The sequence below is a fragment of the Cryptomeria japonica genome, chromosome 3, assembly GCF_030272615.1.
Source record: "Cryptomeria japonica chromosome 3, Sugi_1.0, whole genome shotgun sequence".
Lineage (NCBI taxonomy): Eukaryota > Viridiplantae > Streptophyta > Pinopsida > Cupressales > Cupressaceae > Cryptomeria > Cryptomeria japonica.
This window is the reverse complement of record NC_081407.1, coordinates 543,949,947-543,972,358: the sequence shown is the minus strand read 5'-3', so window position 1 is coordinate 543,972,358 and position 22,412 is coordinate 543,949,947. Positions and strand designations below refer to the sequence as shown.

Below are 22,412 nucleotides of genomic sequence, written 5' to 3'. Positions count from 1 at the left end.
ATTAAATAAATAATCTAAAAGTCACTTAAATAATATTTTACCATTATGTTTGCACTTTATGAGTGGGGGTTATATTTTAATATTATAATAAAGTGCAAATATAAAATAATATTATATAAAAACTTCTAGAAGACTGACCTCAAGTGAGTGAAAAAGTATAAATAGAAGGGTCAGCTAGACATTTGATCATCCAGGATTTGATATTTTATTTGGAGTTCTTGTATGGAGAAGGAACCAGTTTGGGTTTCTGCCATTATTGAGCCTTTGGGAACGGAAACTCTCATAGGTTAAACAATTTTGAGGCTGTGAAACTATTAGTTGAGATTATTGCAGTGATTGTAGGAGATACTTCAGTCTCTTCATTGGGCCAATTTGGTGGCCAAAGGTCAAATTTGCTAAAGGGAATTTGCTGTTCAGAGTTGTGTTCATTCCTAGCTTGATGATTGCATAGATTCATTCATTTGGGAGCCTTGGGAGACTTGCTGCAGTCAGATATAATTTCAGAATTCATAATTAGCATTTTGAGGGGCCACGAATTGTCGATGGAGGACACGTTTTAATTCATGCAGATCCATATTCCCCACAATTTCATTCTCTAGCTAGAGCGCTCAATCTGTGAGGGCAGCGTGATGATGTTTGATGTTTGATTGGAGACTCAGAGGCTATAAATTATTTATTCTGCCATTAGTGATTAGAACAAGGGTGGCCAAAGGTGTACTCAGAAAATCATTGTTGGAGACTCATTAAAGCATTTATTCCTCATGGGTATTTGATGAATCTTCTTCCCTCATCCTGGCGATCGATTCTAGGGCAGTTTGGAGGACTCAAGTTGCAGAATTTATTTATTGGAGTGAGTTCCAGGCTAGGGCAGAGGCGGCATTGCTGGGTGGAGGTGATTTCCAGCAAGGAGGCTCAAATTTTTTTAATAAAAATCAATTCTCGTTCCTGTCACATTCATTGATCTATTCTAGACAATTTTTACCAGGTTCCCCTCTTGTTTCAGTATATATTTGTATGTAAAGTCTGAAGTCAAAGTCTGAATTTAGGAGGCAGCCATTGAAGACATTATAAGACTGTGTTTTGGGATGAAATTGAATGTTTAAAGTCTGAATGTATAATCTGATTGAACCCGTTGTTTGGAAAAATTCTGAAGTAAACATTAGTAGTTGCATGCCAACTTTTTGTTGTTGGCGGCAATATTGTATACGGAAATAAAACTAGTTAATTAAGTTGTAATTGTGTTGGTTAGTTGGCAACCGAGGGGTGGCAGTTGCGGTGCGACGGTTGGCGCTCGCACCCCCTCGACATCTTTATATACTTCCGAATGTAACTTGTGTAGGACAATTATGAATGGAATAACATCTCTTATATTGCATCTGATATCTATGGCATTATTATTCTGCATTATGTATTTTATCTGTGTGCTTTAAGTTATTCACCCAAGAGGGCAAACATTTGGCGCCGTTGCCTAGACGTACTCGGGAACGGAAGACGTAGATGGCGCACAGACACGATGGGCCTACTCGTTGGTGAGATAAACCCAGAGGCCGACAACGCGCAAACTGAGCTCTACAACGGAGAAGACACTACGACGAGGGAATTTTCAATTTTGCTCCAGGTAGCCATCGAGACCTACGTCCAACGAGAGGCCACAGAGGCGGAAATCCCACCAAGTGCCGTGTGGACAGCGCTGGAGGTTAGCTCGACAGTAAATCGATTGATGAACCATCTTTCCCGGTTGCTTGCATAGGCATTGCTGGCACAACAAGCTCGCCTGGAGGAGATTGCCCAGGAAGAGCGATGCCAACAGATCCTTCGACAGTACGAAGAAAGCAGCCGACGGGAAGCAGAATGGGATGCCGCTAGGCCAGGAAGGAATTGAACCTTGAACCTTCTATATTCAAATAAAAGTGTCATTGACACGAGTTGTATCTAACGAAATGAATTAATAAAGACGCGTTTTGGTTTATGTATTGTGAATTATGGAAATGTACGGCAATTAATGCCCAACCTATTGAATAAAGATAGAAATAAAAGAGCAGAAACAGATGAGTGGGAGGCCGTGCAAAGGGCCTTGATTCTGGAACAGCAAGTAGAACATAGACGGAGGCTAAGGCAACTTGCCGAAGGACGACCTGTCGAAGGGAACCAAGGAGGTGTCACGGAGGGTGCAGAAGCCGAGGGAAATTTCTACGCGTCGCTAGAACACCTTAGGGTGCGGAGCCACGAAGAGTTTCTGGAGGAAACAAGGTTACGGCGGAATCTAGTCGAGGAGACTCGGGATCAGTTTAGAAACTTATCCCTTACACCATGAAGTGAGGATCACCAAAGGGAGCTAGGAGTGGGCGCAGGTGAGAACGAAGGGGAGGACAATCGTACGACTGTAGGTGCTACACACGATAGGCAAAACACCGTACCCCCAGTCACCCACGCAGGACACACCAACGACGCTGGAGGGAGTGGCGTAGGGGCTCAAACACAGCCACAACCACCTCAGGGGAGACGACCCCCATCAATGGCGAGTAAACAAAAACTACCGAAGTTCAACGGCGACGGGAAGGAAGATCCCATCTGCCATTGTCGAACGTGCAAAACCATATGGTCAGCAAACGGTGTTACCGATCAAGACGAATGGGTAACACAATTCCTAGCAACCTTGAGGGGAGTGGCCATAGACTGGTACTCAGATATGGATAAGGCCAAAGTCGGCACATGGCCCAACCTGAAGAAGGAGTTTGGGATAGAGTTCCGCCTCCTGAGAGATGACAATGAAATAGTCGCCGAAATCTATGGAACAAAGCAGAACAAGGACGAGACTGTCCGAGCCTATAGTCGGCGGCTGAAGGAACTGTTGGGGAAAATGGAGAGTCAACCAGTGGATGGGTTGGAAAAGAGATGGCTCGTGGAGGGACTGAAACACTCCCTCCGAAAGAAGATGAAAATTGTTCCATCGACATGAAGCTCTCTCTCTCTCTCTCTCTCTCCGCTAGATAAACAAAATTATTGTAGGACCTCGATGAGGTGAACGAAAGGGGAAGGGGGTCCCTATCGAATATGAGGAGTTTGTGCAAGGCACAACACATACCATGATCTATGTGGGGAAAACCCTTTTGGGAGAAAAACCCCACACTCCAAAAGCCACCCAATATATTATTCAAAATTTAACAAAAAATTACAATATACTTGCAGAGCAAGCTTCTTACAGGAGTATCGTCAACATAGATCTAGAGGCAATTGAATAGCTATCAGACTCTTTGAATACATCACAATACACAACTGTAATACAATGCCTTCATAAAATAGGTTTGCCTTTTAGGGAAAACAAGGTTAGAAGGTGACCTCGAAAAAGCAGGGTCAGAATGGGGTAGAGAAAATACCTCGAGCCGATGTCCAATGAATTGAACAAAAAATATCCATTGTTAGACCTATGACCCAATGATAAATGGTCAAGATTTACAATGACAAATTTTACATAACCTTTTATTATTGCAAGATTGAGACACCATTTCCTAACACCTTGAATATCTAGCTGCAATTGTGCATGGAATTTTCACTTGGAACTTAATATTGAATCCTTCATTATTCAAGTGCACTCTTCTAGATTAGACACACTTTTCAATGCTATCTTTGATTTGAGGTGTATCCAAGTGCATTCTTGTTTTGATCCTTAACAAATTTCTTCATTAGGAAGTTCTATGTTGTGCCATGATAGACGTCTTCAAGATCATCATTGCATGATCCTGCAAACATTTAAAAAAGGACAAAAGGATGACAAAGCGAAGCAAATTGTACAAGCCTTGCTCATGAACTTATATGTGGGAAAACAACAAACTTTCGCCTAAAACTTGACATGATATGAAAGTATTGTATAGGTATAATAGATCTATGTCATAGAAGGATTTTCTATAGAGAATTATAGCTATAAAATCAACAAAAGTGATCTGACCTCCTTTGCTGTGTATTTTAGTAGATCTTAAGAAGGGTCCTTAGTTGATGAGCTCCTTCTCAAATAACCTCTTCATATTTAAAACTTCCATTTTTTATTAGTCAAATGCTTATTTTATTGTCATTCTATTCTTTTTTGTTGGCCAAGGTACCAACAATAAGATTTGATTTGTTTTAATAGAATGTTGCCCTTGTGCTTATGTTATATATTTCTGCATTAGGCACACTTCTGAATTCTAGCTTTGATTTTGAGTCCCCTATATCCGGGTGCATTCTCATTCCTAGCCTTAATAATTTCCTCAATTAGGAACTCCTTCACTGTGCCATGATGAATGTCTTCAAGAGCATCACTCCATGATCTTGCAAACATTCAAAAAAGGAGAAAAAGACAACAAAACGAAACAAACTAAACAAGACTTGATCATGACTTTAGCTTAAAAATTTAAATTTTTGTATGGGTACAACAGATCTTATGTCATAGACAGATTCCTTTATAGAGCATTATATGATTTGACGTTATTTGTTGTTTAATTTAGTAGATCTTAAGAATGCTCCTGTAAAGACCCCTTCCTAAGCTAGTTCAACATGGTGGAGTCATTACCTATTTAGTCAATTCCCGTGGGCTAATGATTAGGGTTAGGGAATCTTGGAGGTAGTATCAAGTGTGATTTCGCATTTTGACCATTGGATGAGCGTAACACTCTTTTCTGGAGCTTTTCAGGTTAATTCTCCCATACTATTTTTTGTAAGTTAGTTATGGGCACCGCTAGAGTTAGTTGGCATGCTTGCTATTTTTAGTATTGTTAGTGGGTTCAGTTTTGATGATCATCTTGACTTTTGATATAGTCCAGAGACTTAAAATTAAATAACGATAAGTTATAAGTTAATAAAGTTAAGTTAAAGATTTAACTTTATTGTTTATCTTAATTTATTTAATGAAGGGACTATATAGGCCAATTATTAATTCAAAGGTGATTTATTTTAATGGATGGGCCTTTATTATTTAATGTTACAGTGGGAGATTAAAAAGGGAAGTGACTTTGTGCTTTTTCAAATAAGCGATGAAAAAGAAAAAAGTGCTTTCCCAAAGAAATAGTGAAAAAACAAAAAAAAGCTTTTTTGAAAATGCAGCCAAAAAGCCAAAAAAATAATAGAAGGATTGGGGCTCTCATTTGAGGATGCGTTGAGTATTGATTTTGATACTACTTTTAATTTCGGGAGATTGCTTCTTGTCTTTGGTTTGTGAGGACGAAAACCCTTGCAGGCAACATTCTCCATGTTGTTCAGAGGTACAATCTGGTGATTTCATTCAGAGGTCATATTTGGGCATTGTAATGTCCCCTTTTCGTAAAAACCCTAGTTCTTGCCCTAAATCACCATCTCTATGTAAAACTACAAATGGAACAAGATGCGTACCTGATTGAGATCTTGCAATTGGTTAGGAAACCATTGAAATGTATATAAACCATAATATAAATCTCTTATAAAGGATAATTAAATAGAAATTTTCTATACCTAGGGTCAGGAACATTAACTTAACCATAGTTCTGTCTAATTCTTGATTGTAACTCAACCAGAAGAGAGTGAGAGTAAGGAGGAACAATAAGGTGTTGAAGAGATCCTCTAACCTAGGCCCAAGAGCGGAGTGAAAGCAAGAGCCCCCTTGCCCTCATGGGACCATCGGTCAACTACCATGAGGTGGTCTACCTAGTGAGGTATCCTATCACCGTTCTCCTTCATCACTTCCATCTTTATTTTTCTTCTTGTGATTGGAATTCCCCTTTAAGTCTATTTCTCCCAAATTAACCATGTCTTGTTGGATTAGGCAAAGAATGTAATTGGGTTCCTTGACTCCTCTATGTAAGGGCCCTCAAATTCTTGGATGCCACTTTGGTCATTCTAGAACAGCCTACTTATGAGCCCCTTGTCACCCCTTCATTACATCTCATACCTTTCCTTACAAGAATGTATTTCTAAACATGCATAATTATTCTTTTAAGTTGTGTATTACGTATTTACAATGAGTAAAGCATACCATGAATATGTTACGTACATTTATGTCTAGTTAACATAGTTATAAGTTTCTAAGATAACTGAGTCATTAACTGACATTGTTAATTCTAGTTGTTGTTATTCTTAACTCCTGCAGATCTAATGATTAATTTCAGAATACTTATGCTTAAAGCATAGCATAGAACTTACAAGTAATCTAGACCTCTTTCCTTTCTCTTGATTGGAACTGTTGCTGTCCTAACCATAGCTGTTCCCGACTGAATTTAATCTCCTACTGCCTTCATGGATAATGGAATCCGCTTGCCCCTTTATTGTTTCTGATTTTCTTCCTTATCTGAATTAATTATCCATTTTTGTCCTTAATTACTGTCTTTGCTTAATTGCATTCATCGCTGCTTTAGTTGATAATAAGATCACTCCTCAATAACAATTATTTATGCCTTGATTGCTGTCTTTCTGAAGTCATGATTTTCAATTAATTGTTGATCCCTGGTCCTCTCATAGGCATTAGCAAATGAAATAAAGTCTAGGCCATTAATATAATATTCTTTCATGTACTACGAATGTATATCAAATTAAGTATGACTGTCATACATATTGCAGTCTATAATAATTTTACTATTAAATTATGCATAAGAACATTATACCACCAAGAACAACGATGTTACTGCCTGTAACTTAATAACAGTTCTGATCTGATCTGATTGATGGTGATGATATTGGATGCTTTTGATTCCTTTCCTTTATATCTCTCCATGTGAGGGAGAGGTTACTCCTCTTCATCATGCATGCCCTTTGGCAAGAGACACAGCCTTTCACCATTAGCACCCTTTGAAAGAGTGCAACTCTTCATTATTTCTGCCCTTTGAAAGGGACACAACCTTTCACAATCAGATCTGATTCCCCAAATTATCATCCCCTCAAATGAGGTTCTCTTCTTCCTTTTATATCTCATGTTTGAGGGAGTCACAACTTTTCATTTTACGTCTTTTGTGCATTCATTAACTAAATCAAATTTTGATTATATTTAATTATATCCTTTTATAGTTTAATTTAATTTTAATTTTTTTTTGTATTTTACTTTTATTATTATTTATTATTAAAATTATATTTCAAATTAGGGACATTACAGTCCACCCTACCTAAGATTGCTTGTCTTCAAGCAATGATCATGGAGGGTTCAAAATGACTTCCAATATTAAATGGCCTTGAATATCAGATTTTAAAAGAACAAGTTTGGAGAAGATTGAGGAGGGTATATTTTCTATCTTGCTGGTTGTATCTTCTCTCTTGCTGGCCATACACTCTTTTGATGGGTGTCTAGGGTTTTGTGGAGGTTACACTTGTTGTTTTGGGGCGTTTTGGACCTACACTACCTTGCATGCCTTCAGTGTAGCCTTTGGAGCTAATTGCGAGGGTTGGCATTCATTTTGGAGTGATATTTTGGTGATTTTTAATTTTTGTGACCAACTCAAGCAAAACCATTGCTGCATTTTTGGGATATGTAGTGTATATTTTGAATTGGGTTGTTATTTTTGAGAAAAAATGTATTTCTTGATCAGAAATTAAACCTGGAATTTTCAGTTGTGTTATTTCTGAATATTAGTAATTTTCATGAACTGAAAAAGTGTTGCATTATTATCTTTTTATCTACACTATTATTGTCATTGATTATATTGCAAAAACAAGTCAAAAAAAAACAAAACCAAAGCACAAACAGGGCTGCATAGTACACCTCCTTAGTTGATCAGGTCTTTCTCAAATAGTCTCTTCATATTTAAAATATTTGTTTCTGTTTAGTTAGATGCTTAGTTTATTGTTATTCTAATCCTTTTAGTGTGCCAAGGTACCAACAATAAGATTTGATTTGTTTGAATAGTATGTTGTCCTTGTGCTTATGTCGTATAATTTAATTTAAATGTTTCAGTTAGATTTTTTTTAATATTGACCTGATGATGCAAAGGCTGTGAGAAATCAAAGTTGACTTTTTTTCTTCTAGAAATTCCTATAGTTAATTTTTCCCTTTAAACAGAAAGTTTGTGGCAAACTTTCATTGAATTAAAAGCAATTTGGGTGTTTGTTAAACAAATCATTTGAACACAATCCTTCTTCTATCTTGTTTTATTCCCAGAAATTTACAAGATATATTTTAATATCCATAGCATGCCTTCAAATTTATAAATGAAAAGTTTGTATACTTTCTAGATCTTGGACAAGTTCCATAATCAAAGTGTTGTTTGCATGGAAACAGGTGACTCTGATTGTTGGGTCCAGTATACAGCCTTTTCACCTCACGGTTGTAAGGGTGTACCTTAATAGGATTATAAGGATACAGATTCTGCTCTTTGCACTATTATTGTTAGATTTGTATTTGGATTGGTAAGAAACAAAGATGATGCCAACTTATGAAGTGATTTTGATGTGTAGCGAAGAATGAGGGACAAACTTGGACCAGAGGAGCAGATAGCATGGACTAAATATTTCATTGAGAGAGGTTTCTTTGGTATGACATAGTATCACTAACCATAATATATAATATTTGCATATACATAAACATACTAGATGGTTAATTTCGAGGATTTGGGAATCCAGAGAATGAACCAGTTTATAAACATTGTGATTGTGTTGCCTAATCATAGCAAAAGGAACTTTTTAAATCCTTTCCGTATTGATTTCCTTTTAGTGACAAAAGTGTTGATTTCATAAACATATAGATATACTTTTGTCGCTCAATATTCATAACCATCTATTAAAGGAAGATCTAATAGCATAAGCTTTTTATTACACTAGCTAGCGCTAATAGTGGATAAGAATGTGGAACATCTTTAACTAGTGATAAATGAGTAACTGCCACTAAGTAGTTTCATATTTTTTTATATTTTATTTGAGTAATAATGTATTATTTTTTTTTATGTTTGATCTAAATCTTCTTGAGTTTTTCCCTTCCATGCAGTTGAAGACATGAACACTCCCTAGACTTGTTCCTGATGTTAAAATTTAAGTTTGTGCTTGTCTAGCTTATAAAATAGAAGAATGCGTGAATTAAGTTTGTGGTACATGGGCAGTACTAAAAAAGGCCTATTGAGGAGACTTATCCTCTTACAGGTCGGTTCCTTCTATGTCTATGTATTACTATGATAGATCAGGGATTAGCATATAAACATTACAAGTTTTCATACCTTGAAGTATTGTAATAGTTTGATATTTTGGCAATTTGTGTGATCATTTACCACCCTATGTACAATTTCTTATGCATGCTAACACTGTGGAATGGGAAGAAGAGCTCCTCTTCTTTTCCTCAAGATACCTAGAGTTAAGGAACTCTAGATCAACAGAAAAAGAAAAATTTGGCAAGATGCCAACACCAGGTAATATTAACTTCACTAAACCAGTTAACAAGGAATACAAATGAATCACAAAGTGGCTTAGCCCCTAATCCAGCACTGGGTGCAAAGGCTAATTCATCCAAGATCTGAAAGGAGCTAACAATCCTTGTCAGCAGTTTGACTCCACCGATCATGAGTTTACATTCCTTTAGATCATCAAAACAGACAGGCTTTAGAGATCTGAATGTTCATGATAAAAGTAAGTCCTTGACAGCCATAAATCGACTCTCACTGCTTGTCTGTTTCACATGCTTATCATTCTCTCACTCAAGTCCTCTCTATTTGACTCTGTTACTCATAACGAAGATGATATATAAACATGAGACTGAAGTATGGAAGATAAGGTTTCTGTTCTATATGCAGATTGAGTTTAATAATGATCACAGACCTTTCATCAGTTCAATAATAAAACACACTTCACTCCTTAACCATATTTCTTTGTGCACAACAAAATGATGAAATAGGGGCAAAGAAGAACCAAACACTCTCAGTTTTCTCTTAAGTCTGGAAAGAATTCATGTCTGACATCCATGAAGATGGAAGATAGGTAAAAGGCATGCTCTTTAGCCCCTCCCTTATTTAGGCTTCACTACAGAAAACCACTATTCTTGCAACAAGTATTATCTTTTTCATAAGTTAGCAAATATTTTAACCATGGACAAGGTTTTAGTGCATTCAGAAAATGTCAGAGCTAGCACCAGGGACAAGCAGCAAATACATAGAAGAATTGAATTCTTAAAGCAAAAGAAATCAACTTTCACTATACCAAGTGTCTATCAAGTGGTTTCCTCAAATAATTTTTGCACTAGTTGCACAATTGAATCAAAAAAATACTTCATAAAAGGATATCAATTCTGATAGATCTGATTCACCAATAGCCAAGCAAGGATAGCAGACAGGCATCCCCCTCTTTTTGTTTTCTCAATCTCTCCAATTACATTTACATGTGAATTTTCTATATTACCCCCGAGTTAAAAAGTAGAGTCAGGGAAAAAAAATGCAGCTAGAGCTTTCACTAATCTCTATGTTCTAACCAGGGGCATCATATTAGTGAGAGTAGAAGAGAAGTCTTCCAAGCTTCAAATAGACAAGGAGATTGAGCAAAACTAACCAAAAACCCCAAGCCTCACCAATCTCTCCCCAATTTTCATTCTCTTATCCTAGGCCTATCCAGTTTTATTAATAAGAAAATAAGATACTCATACCTTGCTGTACTCATTTTTCATATCCTCTCTATTTCTCCACATTAAAAAAACAAACAAACAAACAGAAAGGCTAAGGAAGTATCTACTTGGAACTTGCCTCTCTCCAAGAAGATAAATATATGTCTGTTGAGTTTTTCCACTTAGTCAAAATGGAACCATATTTTTGAAGGGCCTTTTAACACACCAACTTAGCGAGTATAATAAATTTCTTGAAAAATGTATGAGACTCTTAAAGGCTGGGTATACACTTTTGGGTTTGCTGAAATGTTAGCATTGCTGGGGAGTGTTGCAAGTCAATACTCAGAAGGTTGCCTGTTTTCTGGTTTTTTGGACTCAAGAATGAGGGTAGTTTGCTTGTGTAAATGAGTGAATGTTCATTGATTTCCTTTATACATGATCTTAACCTCATTTAGATTATATGGTAGAATTGATATGTGAAACTAAATTGTGATGTGATTTTTATTAAACCTTTTCAAAAGATTTTGCAAATCAATTCAAACACTCATCAAAAGATTTGCAGTGAATTCAAAGTGATATTTAAACCTATGCTATGCATAAACTAACTTAATATTAATCAAAATGAAAAAGAAAGAATAAGGTGAAAAGGAAACTGAAGAGGAATGAATATCCACATTACTAAAAGTTCTCTTGCAACATTTATCATGGAGTCTTGTAAATCTTCAAACTAGCTTTGAATTGGCCAGTCTTTTCACAATCTACTGGCATAACTAATCACATCTCTATGGAGAACAACAGAAAACATGTCCCTTGAGCATTACTTAACCAAGAATGTGCACCAAAGTGCATTGAGGTCGCTGTCATTCAAAGATAAATAATTAAAGGCTTGAATCTTGCCTCAGAATTTGGCCTAAAGCCTTAAGGAGTTAAGCAAATCCATCCCCTAGATTCATTCGAGTATACAGTGAATTATATTTTATCTTGATACTTATGCTAGAGATTTTATCCGCCTGAATCCAATGATTAATCTTGTATTACTAATGAAGAGCATTCAAATAAACTGAGAGTGGGGGGGGTGAATCAGTCTATTAAAGACTTTTAATTCTTTTCAAAATGATATCAAACTATGCTACTTCTTAAATAATCATACATATTTCAAGGAACACAAAGAACACAAATTTTTCTTGTGGAAACCCAATGTGGGAGAAAACCATGGTAGATGAATGCTTAAAAAATTTCTCTTACAATATCTGTAGAGGCACCAACCCCTAGTCTGATTTGTGAGCACCAACCCACAGGAATCACCAACTCCCCAAACTGATTTTGTGAGCACCAACCCACTGGAAGCACCAACTCCCTAACTTCGTAAGCACCAACTTACAAGAGGCACCAACCCCTTCAAATGAAGCACCAACTTCACAAGATTGAGGCACCAACCTCATTATTTAGTTCTGCTATATTCTGATTTAAATCAGCCATCAATCTGATCACAAATTTCACTTCAGAATCTGCTGTAAGATTGTCAAACATCTGCTATAGTGATTGACATAAATCTGCATTAAAAACTCCTTTACAATGCTGCACTAACTGATATAAATCTGTACTATAAGTCTGAGTATTTGTTTTCATAAGCCTGTCTATACACTCACTAATGAACTTCTTAGTGACTTTTCAGATCTGAAAATGATTTCCACAAAATAACTCCCCTGATGCAGTGCATATATGAATTTTAATCTGATCAATACTATACGCACAGCATTCTTCTCACTACTCTCACCAAAAGAGTTCTATCTCTTTATATATATCATTGTGTTTCTATGAAAAGAGACAATCCTTTGAATATAATCCCCCTCCTTTTTTTCTATAACACACCCCATCGACTTTTTATTATTTATTCATAACAATTCTTAACAACACATGATTATCACTGTTCTTGAGTAGTCACTTCCTTTCAGTTATCAAAACATTAATGTTACTAACAAATTATAACCAGAGCGTACCAATGAGTCGCACCTCTACTAATTACATTAATACTCTCAACTATTATGAAGTCGATCTTATGTTTGCTGATCGTATCAACTATTATGACAACAAGAATTCTGTATCTTTAACTTCATCGCATCCACAGTTTATATATCGTTTGGTCTTTTCCGACTTTGCACTGATCCACGATGTGCATCTTACTTCCACAATAATTGACTATCATACATATTTGATTTGTTCAATATCCTGGTTGAAGGTTTTCAATCTGCCTTTGTCGGTTTGTTCTAATCTGCTATCCGTTACATATTGACAATAATCTGGAAACTACACATTAGATGTTTTTCTATCTGCAACAAAACCACTATATGTCTTTGAATTACTATCTGCACCAGTATCCATCCACAGGTGTATAAATCTGCAGCGAAATCATGATATGTCTCTGAATTATTGTCTGTACCTGTATCTGTCACAGATGTATTCTGAGAATTCTTCTTTTCATGAGCCATCATATTCTAAACCTGATATTCTAAAGTAAAACTTAGTGAATAAGATTGACATCACAGATGTATCACTCAATCAACTACAAAACAGAATATCTTCAAGCCTGTAATTGTGTAATCACTGTATGAAGTTTGAAGACTGTATGATCGGACTGTAAAGTGTTTATCAGATTTAGGATAAATAGACCATGAACTTTATGTTCATCAACTATACTAATTCAGTAAGCACATCAATCTCCTTTAATTACTTTGACATCAATGACAATTTTTCCATCAATTAATTAAGTTGGCACAATCTTTCTCAATGTTTTCTCTCAAATATTTTATTAGTGATTTTTGTTTTAACCTTTGAAATAAATTTGAGGGTGAATAGAAAATAAAATATTGATTAAATATCTATGTTACCCCGAGTTTCCGGGATGGGGACGTGTTGATGTGTTTTTTATGCACAAAACATTTCAGAATAAAGTACCAAGGTAATTTACCCTCTCTTGAACAAAATCACCTCAGATGCTAAGAATGAGATCAACTAAAATGATTTCAAGGTTTCTACATGTCAGGTCTTGACGAGTGGGTAAGTTCAGTGGTTGATGTGAATTGCTGTGTTTCACTTGGGGACTTACGCAAATGTTTGGATTATCATGAATGATGCGGAATAGGTGTGCTGACGACTTAAGATTTATCAATATGGCTTTGGATTTACTTCTTACTAAAAAAGGGGGAAAAAGAACAGGGTTCAGGAAATCTATTCTAAAACTAAGAATGTAGGAAATGATGAATGGATCTAGTGGAATCAAACCAGGCAAGGTCTCACAATCAGGTATTGACACAAGCTTAGTGCAATCAGCTAAGGTATACTCAAAGATTTTCAGGCTATCACCATCAAATGTTGACACCATCCAAGTTGATGCTTGTCAACGGACGCGTAATAGTTGAAGTTATGCTTACTCAAATTCCAGTTGACCACACAAGGCGCACTTACCAACGGCAAGGGGCTAGTGGTATGGATTAAGGATCCCACACAAATATACTCAACAAATCTTCCACTCAATCTAACATGCATGAAAATAAATTCTAATCTAAATTTGTTGGTTGAAAATTTTGTACACTCATGAAAGCAAACAAAATTGTGGCTTCAACCACAGTGTGTGACTATGAAACTCTCCTAATTAAGGGAAGGCTCCCCCTATCTATCTAAAACTGAAATAAAAACAGGATGGGACAGCAGTCTTCCTTCTTTCTTCAAGGAAGCCTATATCCTTTTCTCTCCTTAGAAAAGTGATAGCAAGAAAATGTATAATAATGGTAACAACTTCAAATGAAAACGAGCGAAAGGAAATGAAGTTTTCTGAAAGCTCAAAGACTCCCGTCCCGTCCTTCGGGACGGGACAACAATATCAAGCTCAAAGACTTGACTATTGGAAGTCCTATCTACCCTTTGCTATACTAAATTTTACAACGAATAAAAGACAACAGCTCAAAGACTGGAATAATTTATTCTTTCAACACAAAGACAAGAACTAATGCAAGCTCAAAGACTGGAATAATTTATTCTTTCAACACAAAGACAAGAACTAATGCAAGCTCAAAGACTTGCTGCTATTTCTTATCAAACAATAATTTTTCCTCAAGAATAGACGCAAGCTCAGAGACTTGATGCTCCTACAGATTTTCCTATTTTAATTAATCTTTTCTACTTGCAGCTCAAAGACTTCAAATCAGATTAGATTAAGCTCCTTTAGAAACACTTTGCATAGAAGAAATAAAAAGATTCAAACTCAAACATGTAGCTCAAAGACTCAAAACTTGAGTAATCCTTCTTTAATATTCGTCAAAACTTTCAATTCACATACATAAGCTCAAAGACTTCTTGCTGTAAATTTGGTAGAGTTTTTGCTTGCTTTCCAAAAGATAAAGATTACAATAGACCCCTCCAGTATTTATAGAAGAGGAGCCTTGAGAAAAAGGTGGGAGGATCCTGACTAACTAGAGAGATTCTCTTAACCACCAAGACTTATTCAATAACTAACTAAGACTTCAATAACTAACTAAGACTTATTTCAACTACAGTCCTAATTGGACACAAACAAGAGCATTAACTTGCAATTGTAGGGAACAAACATGCAACTTTATATGTGTAATGGGTAACTACAAGTTTGCACTTGTAATTGGACCTTTAGAACTCATTTTCAAGTGTTTTTTGAGTGCATTTTGGACCAATTTCGGATTCTGGATGGCTGACCATAGGTAGACTTTAAATTGGGAAAATGAATGAAGGTGTGAAATGGTATGTACGGATGATGGGAATGAATATGAAAAGATTTTGGGAAGATCATCTTCAAGAAAATGGGAAGAACTTTCAACATGTAATCCGGTTCTAAAAACCCCATTTTGAAAGAATGGGCATTTCTCATCTTTGCAACTTGGAATTTCAACAAAAGATGGTTAAATCTTTTATCCATAAGGGAAGAACAATTATTTTCATCCAACTTGTAATCGGGATTTAAAATCCCAAATACAAGTAAAGAGGGAAAATGGGGAAGAACAATGCAATTCTAAAATTGCTTATCAAGGGGAAAATCTCTCTCGCAAAAACCGATTTTTGGGGAAGAACCAACCATTTACAACTAGAAAGGAAAAACAAGAAAACAAGAAAATGAAACAAAGAAAGAAAAAGAAAAATCAAACCTTGCTTCAAACTGAAAATGCCTTCTTCAACAAGATGATTAATCAATCTTGGAATGAAGAAGACAATCCAATAAATAGAGACAATCAAAGATGCCAAACCCTAACCACGTTTTTGCAAAAATGCCCAATACTGAAAAACGTGGCAGCAAATGCATGAGAAATGGCATGGAAAATGGCCAAGACTCTTTCTAACCTCAAGGCCTTAGCATACCAAGCCAAAACGATTCATAACATTGCTGATTCGTGGCATTCCAAATGGCAAAAAAACGTGGCTGCTATTATAAAGCTAAAAACCAGCAATCTTAACCTCCATGTGGCGTGAAAGGTGTTTGAAAATGCATGGAAATAGGAAGGAATCCTAAATGCCTTCCTCCAACAAATACTCCACAAAATTTTGCTAAAAATCCTCAAAAACCATTTTTCCCTTGCAAATCAGGTTTTTTGGAACAAATAGCAAGTTTTAATTTGCATGAACCAATGAAAATCGGGTTTTTTGGAAGAAATAACAAGTTTGAAATTTTACTTTTTCAACATGTTAGGCAAAATCGAGATTTTTTGACCAAATAGCAAGTTTAAAATGTCAAAAATGCACTTTATAAGCAAAATCAGGTTTTTTGGACCAAATAGCAAGTTTAAAATAGTCACTTTATTTCATTAACAAGGCAAAATCGGGATTTTTGGAGAGAGATGCAAGTTTTATGCACTTGTAAAAGGGAAATAAAACCCCTACAACAAGTTATAACTTACTTGCACATATGTAATATGGGTTTAAAATCCCTATTACATGTAAAAACCATTAAAGTAGGGGTTTTTGGAGAGAACTACAAGTTTACTTGTAACTTAACCAAAAAATCCCTATTTTAACTAAAAAAGCCAAAAAACAATAAAAAATAATAAAAACAACAAAGGGGAAATTTAAAACAAATTACAAGTATTCATCTTTTAATAAAGTGCACATGTAATAAGCTAAAAATTTCCCTACAAAGACCAAAACAATGGACATCATTAAAACTTACAGTTTGAAGAAAATTCTCCACCTGCAGTCGGGATTTTAAAACCCGAAATTGAAGGAAAGACATAGCAAACGAACCCAGAATTCGATGAAATTCGAAACGTAGTTCAAGGATGGACTAAGGATTAAGCTAGTCCAAGGATTAGTCGAAATTCTGCCTCGGAAAGCATGCCATAGAGTAAATATTTTTATTTTTTTCACAAAAATTTCATGTAATGGTCCTTCATTTTTGAAAACAAAAATGATGACAACAAAATTCTAATCTAACTTGGAGGAATTGAGAACCATGAATGCAAATACAACATTTGAAGAGCAAAATCACCAACAATTGAACAATGATTAGGATTCAAATAGCTGCAGCATATACCAACAATTCTACAAAAACTCTCTCTTACAAATGAGAGACAAGGAGGCATATATAGAGTCTCTTGCAAAAATGGATGGCCCAAATTGATCTAAATATCAACGGCCGAGATCATGCCAACAAAATCCTAGAATTGCCCTAATTAGGGTTACATCAAAAATGGCGCCACCAACATATGGCCCAATGAAAAGATACCTAGTCATCATATAGGGAATCTTCTAGAAGATTCCTCCCTGCATTTCTCTCTCTCCTAGCATACTCCAAGAATCTAGCCAATACTGAATCCAACCCCTCCATGGAAATGCTAGGCAAGGTATCCTACTGTAAATCAATCACGTCCAATGAATACGAGCAAGCATTCAAAGTGTTCTCCCATTCTGGCATTAGCTTCTGCGAACTATGAACATGAATCAACAAAGAGACCAAGTCATCTATCTGACTCTTCTTCAAAGAGTCTAACTGGCAAAAATACATAAATTTTATCTTGTCTCTTAATCCGGCTAAGTGTAAACCACTAGCATCACTAACATCAACACCAATTAATTCCTTAATCGAGATAAGGATCTTCATCTGAATGTCCTGAATTAATCCTTCCATCTCCATGCAACTCGACTGGGCGTTCTCATAAGTTGATTTCTTCATGGCTAGTGAACAATACCAGCCATGGAAATCATATCTATCTCCATTGTGCACAATGTTCTCGCTGACCAAGGTGGAATTAGGAATCTTCTTCAATGCCTGGAGGTGTGGAATAGTCTTGTCTTGAATAGGCCGGAATTCTTCCCAAACTCCCTCAAAATACTGGATTTTGAATATAAGCCCTGTTGTCCTATCATATGCATTAACAAACTGAGTAAGGAAATCATCTGCCTGCTTTCTTGTGCTTTCAATCCACTTTTCCACCTCTGAGTGTGTACCTCTCGCTACCTCGCAGTGTGAATGTATTCTATTGTCAACCGCAAGAGGGGAAATAAGGGTGGGATCTCCATGCCTTGTCCCTGCAATATACTCTCTGAGTCTAATATTTTCTTCTCTGTACCTTTCATTCTCCGCAACCGCTCTGTCTAACCTTGCATTGATTGCCTGGAGGTTGTCACCAATCTCCTGGAATTCCTGTTCTCTGGGTGTACGACCAAGGGCGACTGAAGTGATCTGGAAATCCATAGGAGTAGCAATGTCCGCTGTCACGCCTGCAATAGGAACAACAATCTGCGCAATCCACATTACTGTCTCATTTCTAGCTATGTGCGACAAAATCTCCCTCTCTTGGGCTCCTTCTTCTTAGCACTCCTAGCTAGGTAGTCATCAATATCATCAATAGGCTGCACCCCTATCATTTGTTTACTTTTCTCCATACTCTTCCTCAACCATTCAGGAATAGCGGCCATTTCCATACCATCATCAAGACATATCTCTCGATCAAGTCCTTTTAATGCCGAAATAACATCATCATTATCATCAGGATTACTCCTGGTCCAATCATATACTTCATTTCCCAAGCTAACTTCCAAAAGGACAATAGGGGATTCCGGCTGATCATTATTCTCATCAGGAGGTGCAGATGTTGCTGTGGCATGGAACTCCTGAATATTCTCTGGTAGTATCACTGTGTTGGAACACTGCTGAGTTTCCTTATTTTGTTCTGTTACTTCAATCACTTCGAATGATGAGACACTGGGAGGGGGTGAAGGAATGATAAGTGGAGGAATGATAGTCTTCTGTTTCTTCTTCACATCCTCAATCTTCTTCCCTCTGGCCTTGACTTCTCCTGGCATTTTCTTCCTTCTCTTGGGAGCTTGACTCTCTTCGCCTGCATGATTCCTGACATCACTGACAGTCCTCTAATCATCCTCGGAAGTAGACTCTTCCGGTTTCATCTTTTCATAAGTGAAGGGAACACCCATGTCAACTAACTTATTCATCTGTATATCCACCCATAGGCGGGAGAAATTCAAGACCTCTCTCATCAATATATTCAGGTCAATCTCTTCTGACTCTGACCAATTAGGCAATAGGATTGCCTTCTTCATTTCACTCTCATACTGTGGATGTGTATGATCTCTATCATCTAATACCTGATCAGGAATGAGGAAAAGTCCACACTTCCTCATGAAATCTACTGACATTCTGGACCACATTCTTCTCTTCACTGCCTGCTCGTCCATCAGGTTAGCCCAATAATCTTCTATGTCAATCTTATGAGTGAACTTCTCTCCTCTGATCCTTCCGACCTTCTTGTCTAGATCAAATCTTTCTCTCTTGTAGGTAGCAAATCGATAGAATGGAAGCTCCTCACTCGCAGTGCTGGTGGCTATGGCGGACTGAGAAACCTCTGACGTCTTCCCAACTGAAATAGGGAATGTCATTCCTTTCCTGTGCTTCTCTCTCTGGATAACATCGAACTCTAGAAGCTGTCTCACCACTTCCAACAATATCATTCTGTCGGTTGGATACCTAGGAAGTCTGTAGGGTTCGGATTGAAACCCATGAATCCTGAAGTATGTGAAAGTGGGGAACTGTATATACCACGATCCATATCTTTCTATTAACTCAGTTGCCTCCTTGGACAATCTTCTATGGATTCTGCCTTGCAGCATCCGTGTGATGTACATAGTGAATGCATCATTCACTCTCTTGTAGTTTTCAATTCTATGCATGCTTAGCTAGGGGTAACATTAATAACTCTTGAATTGTCCTTGCCCATTCCCGACTTCACCTTTGCATATTAATCCTCTGTATGAAACAAATTGTGCAAGCACATACACCAGGTAAGAAGCCATGGCGAATGACTTGGACCGCTCTACATTCCTCAGCTGAAAATCCAGATTGTCACTTATAATCTTGGACCAATTCACTAGTGTTCCTCTAAGACAATCTTGGATGAGGTAGAACATCCATCCATCAAATATTGCTCCCTGTAGCATCCCCATCACTCTGTTGAGTAGGAATATTAAATCACTATAGTCCTCCTTAAAATCTATGCACATAAGTGTGTTGGGAGCCTTGGAATGATGAGACCTAGGCTCAATCATCCACTCGTTGTTAATTAAATGCTTGCATACACCCATCTTCTTTGTGTATCTGTCTGCATAATCTTCCTTGGTGACATCCTTCATGTCTGTTCCGCGTGGAATTCCGAACACCTCAGCAATGGCATCCTCAGCAAGGTAGGCGATGACAACGCCTTTAGGACTCTTGATCATTCTCGTGAGCGGATTGTAACATTGTGCACATTCCAGGATAAGCTGACAGCACTGTATGGACTGTGGAAATCCAGCGGCATGGAAAATGCCACTCTTCATAATATTCACATATGCTGGGGAAGGAACCTGATCTCTGACTCCGAACATCCAACGCTGCATCTGGTCAAAGTCCAAGAAATGCTTGTTTGTATCAGCGATCTCCTTCCATCTGGATGAAATCTTAAACTCTGGATGAAATATAGTCTTTAACAGTTCTTTCCTTTCCTTATATCCTTACTTTGACATCTCACCTGTACGAATCTCGAAGTTAGACTTAGGAAAATATTCGTAATAAAATTCCTGACTTTCTAAAGGTTTAGCTAATTTAGAGCATGGAGTCAAGATAATAATCCATACACTTGGTAAATTTTAGCAATTAAGTTCAAAGTGTGACAACTCTAAGGCATGGAAGCCTTCCATAAAATTCATTGATACCTCCTTATGCTTAGAAAATATGCAAGGTAAAATGCAAAGGAGGATACCGGATTGATGATGACTAAGGAAAGGTGTGAAAGGTTTGTGTTTTCACACAATGAATGTCTGAAGACACCTTCCGCAGTCAATGATGGAGGTCAAAATTCTGAAGACAACCTGAAAATCAGACCTATAAAACATGTTGTAATCTCTAAAAATGTGCATAAAATTAATAAAAATCAGTTTTATTGATGAAAACAATCATTTTCTGGAATGTAAGTATGGCTGGTAAAATTTAGTTTTCTGAGGACAAGTCTGAAAATTGGATACTTCAGACTTACCAGCAACTTGCAAAGTGGTTTAAATCCCTGAAAATGATGAAAAATTGCTAAGGAAACAGCCCCAAGCAAATTCGCCAAAATTGGTTTGGTGGCTGGAAATGAAAATTTCTGAAGACAACCACCTAACAATGGAGTTTCAGACCTGCAACAGCGATAAAATGGTCTAAAAAATGCACAAAAAACTCCATAAAACACCTCCAAATGCTAAATGTTTAAGTTGGAATTGGCTGGGCAATAAAAACTTAAGTCTGAAAATAAATGGCAGCCTTTAATGGAGGTCAAAATCTGAAGCAAACCTCAGATCTGAAGCGAATCAGGTAGGCTGGAAATGATGGCAGCCAACAAGAATGCATGACAATCATCAAAATGTGGCACCAAATCACCTCCGTAGCAAAATCGAATTTTCCCAACTATGGCGCCAAATTGAAATCTGAAGATTAATGTCAATGGCAACCTAGATCTGCAGTAGCAAGGATGGCAGCAATCTGTAAAAATCGCCTGAGTTGGGATTGGATACCCCAAACACAAAAAATACGCCTTAGCAAAAATCGAAATTTTTCAGAATTCTGAAAAATGTTGTTAATGGCAGCAATCTGCAGCAATGAAGGTATGAACAACAAGCAAAAATGGTGGAGAAAAAATCGCCCAAGTCTCCAAACATAAAATCGCCAATTTTCATCAAAAAATGCTAAAGTTTGAAAAAATCGCCAAACTTAGCAAAATCGAAATTCTGAAACTGGTCTTTAATGGCAGCTAAGAGGAATATATCAACAAGCTGGAAAAAATGGAGGAAAATAAATCCTCAATCCCTTTTGAAAAATGTTGTTAATGGCAGCAATCTACAGCAATGAAGGTTTGAACAACAAGCAAAAATGGTGGAGAAAAAATCGCCCAAGTCTCCAAACATAAAATAGCCAATTTTCATCAAAAAATGCTAAACTTTGAAAAAATAGCCAAACTTAGCAAAATCGAAATTTTGAAACTGGTCTTTAATGGCAGCCAAGAATAGATCAGCAAGCTGGAAAAAATGGAGGAAAATAAATCCTCAATTCCACACTTCACAAAAACGCCTTGCTAAAAAAATTTGCCCAACTTGGAGAAAAATCGCTTTCATGGAGACACCTAGCAGATTTAATAATAAAATAATGTTAAGTCTCCTCTCATATACTTGCTTTCACCTCTCACTTTCACCACACAAGCAATGTGGGATAAAACACTTGTATAAATACTTGCTTGGTGAAAACCTAACTTGCTTCTAGAAGGTTCAAACATTAAATGATTTTGCAAGTTATGAAATTTTGCTTTTAAATTTTAAATAATCATTAATCATTGTTTAAAAGCAATTAAATGGGGCTTCTATT

At 36.8% G+C, this 22,412-nt stretch overlaps 1 protein-coding gene across 4 annotated transcripts in view; it reads left to right on the top strand.

Annotated features, from left to right (window-relative positions):
- Positions 1 to 22,412, top strand: part of LOC131075092 (glutathione S-transferase zeta class) — a 287,162-nt gene that overhangs the window by 61,039 nt on the left and 203,711 nt on the right. For 2 of the 4 annotated variants that reach the window (XM_059218436.1, XM_059218438.1), the window contains exons 6-7: positions 8,210 to 8,257; positions 8,386 to 8,461. In XM_059218436.1, coding sequence (XP_059074419.1) covers positions 8,210 to 8,257; positions 8,386 to 8,461 — 124 coding nt within the window. The remainder of the gene's footprint in view (positions 1 to 8,209; positions 8,258 to 8,385; positions 8,462 to 22,412) is intronic. The other 2 variants (XM_059218437.1, XM_059218439.1) reach the window with 2 other exon arrangements.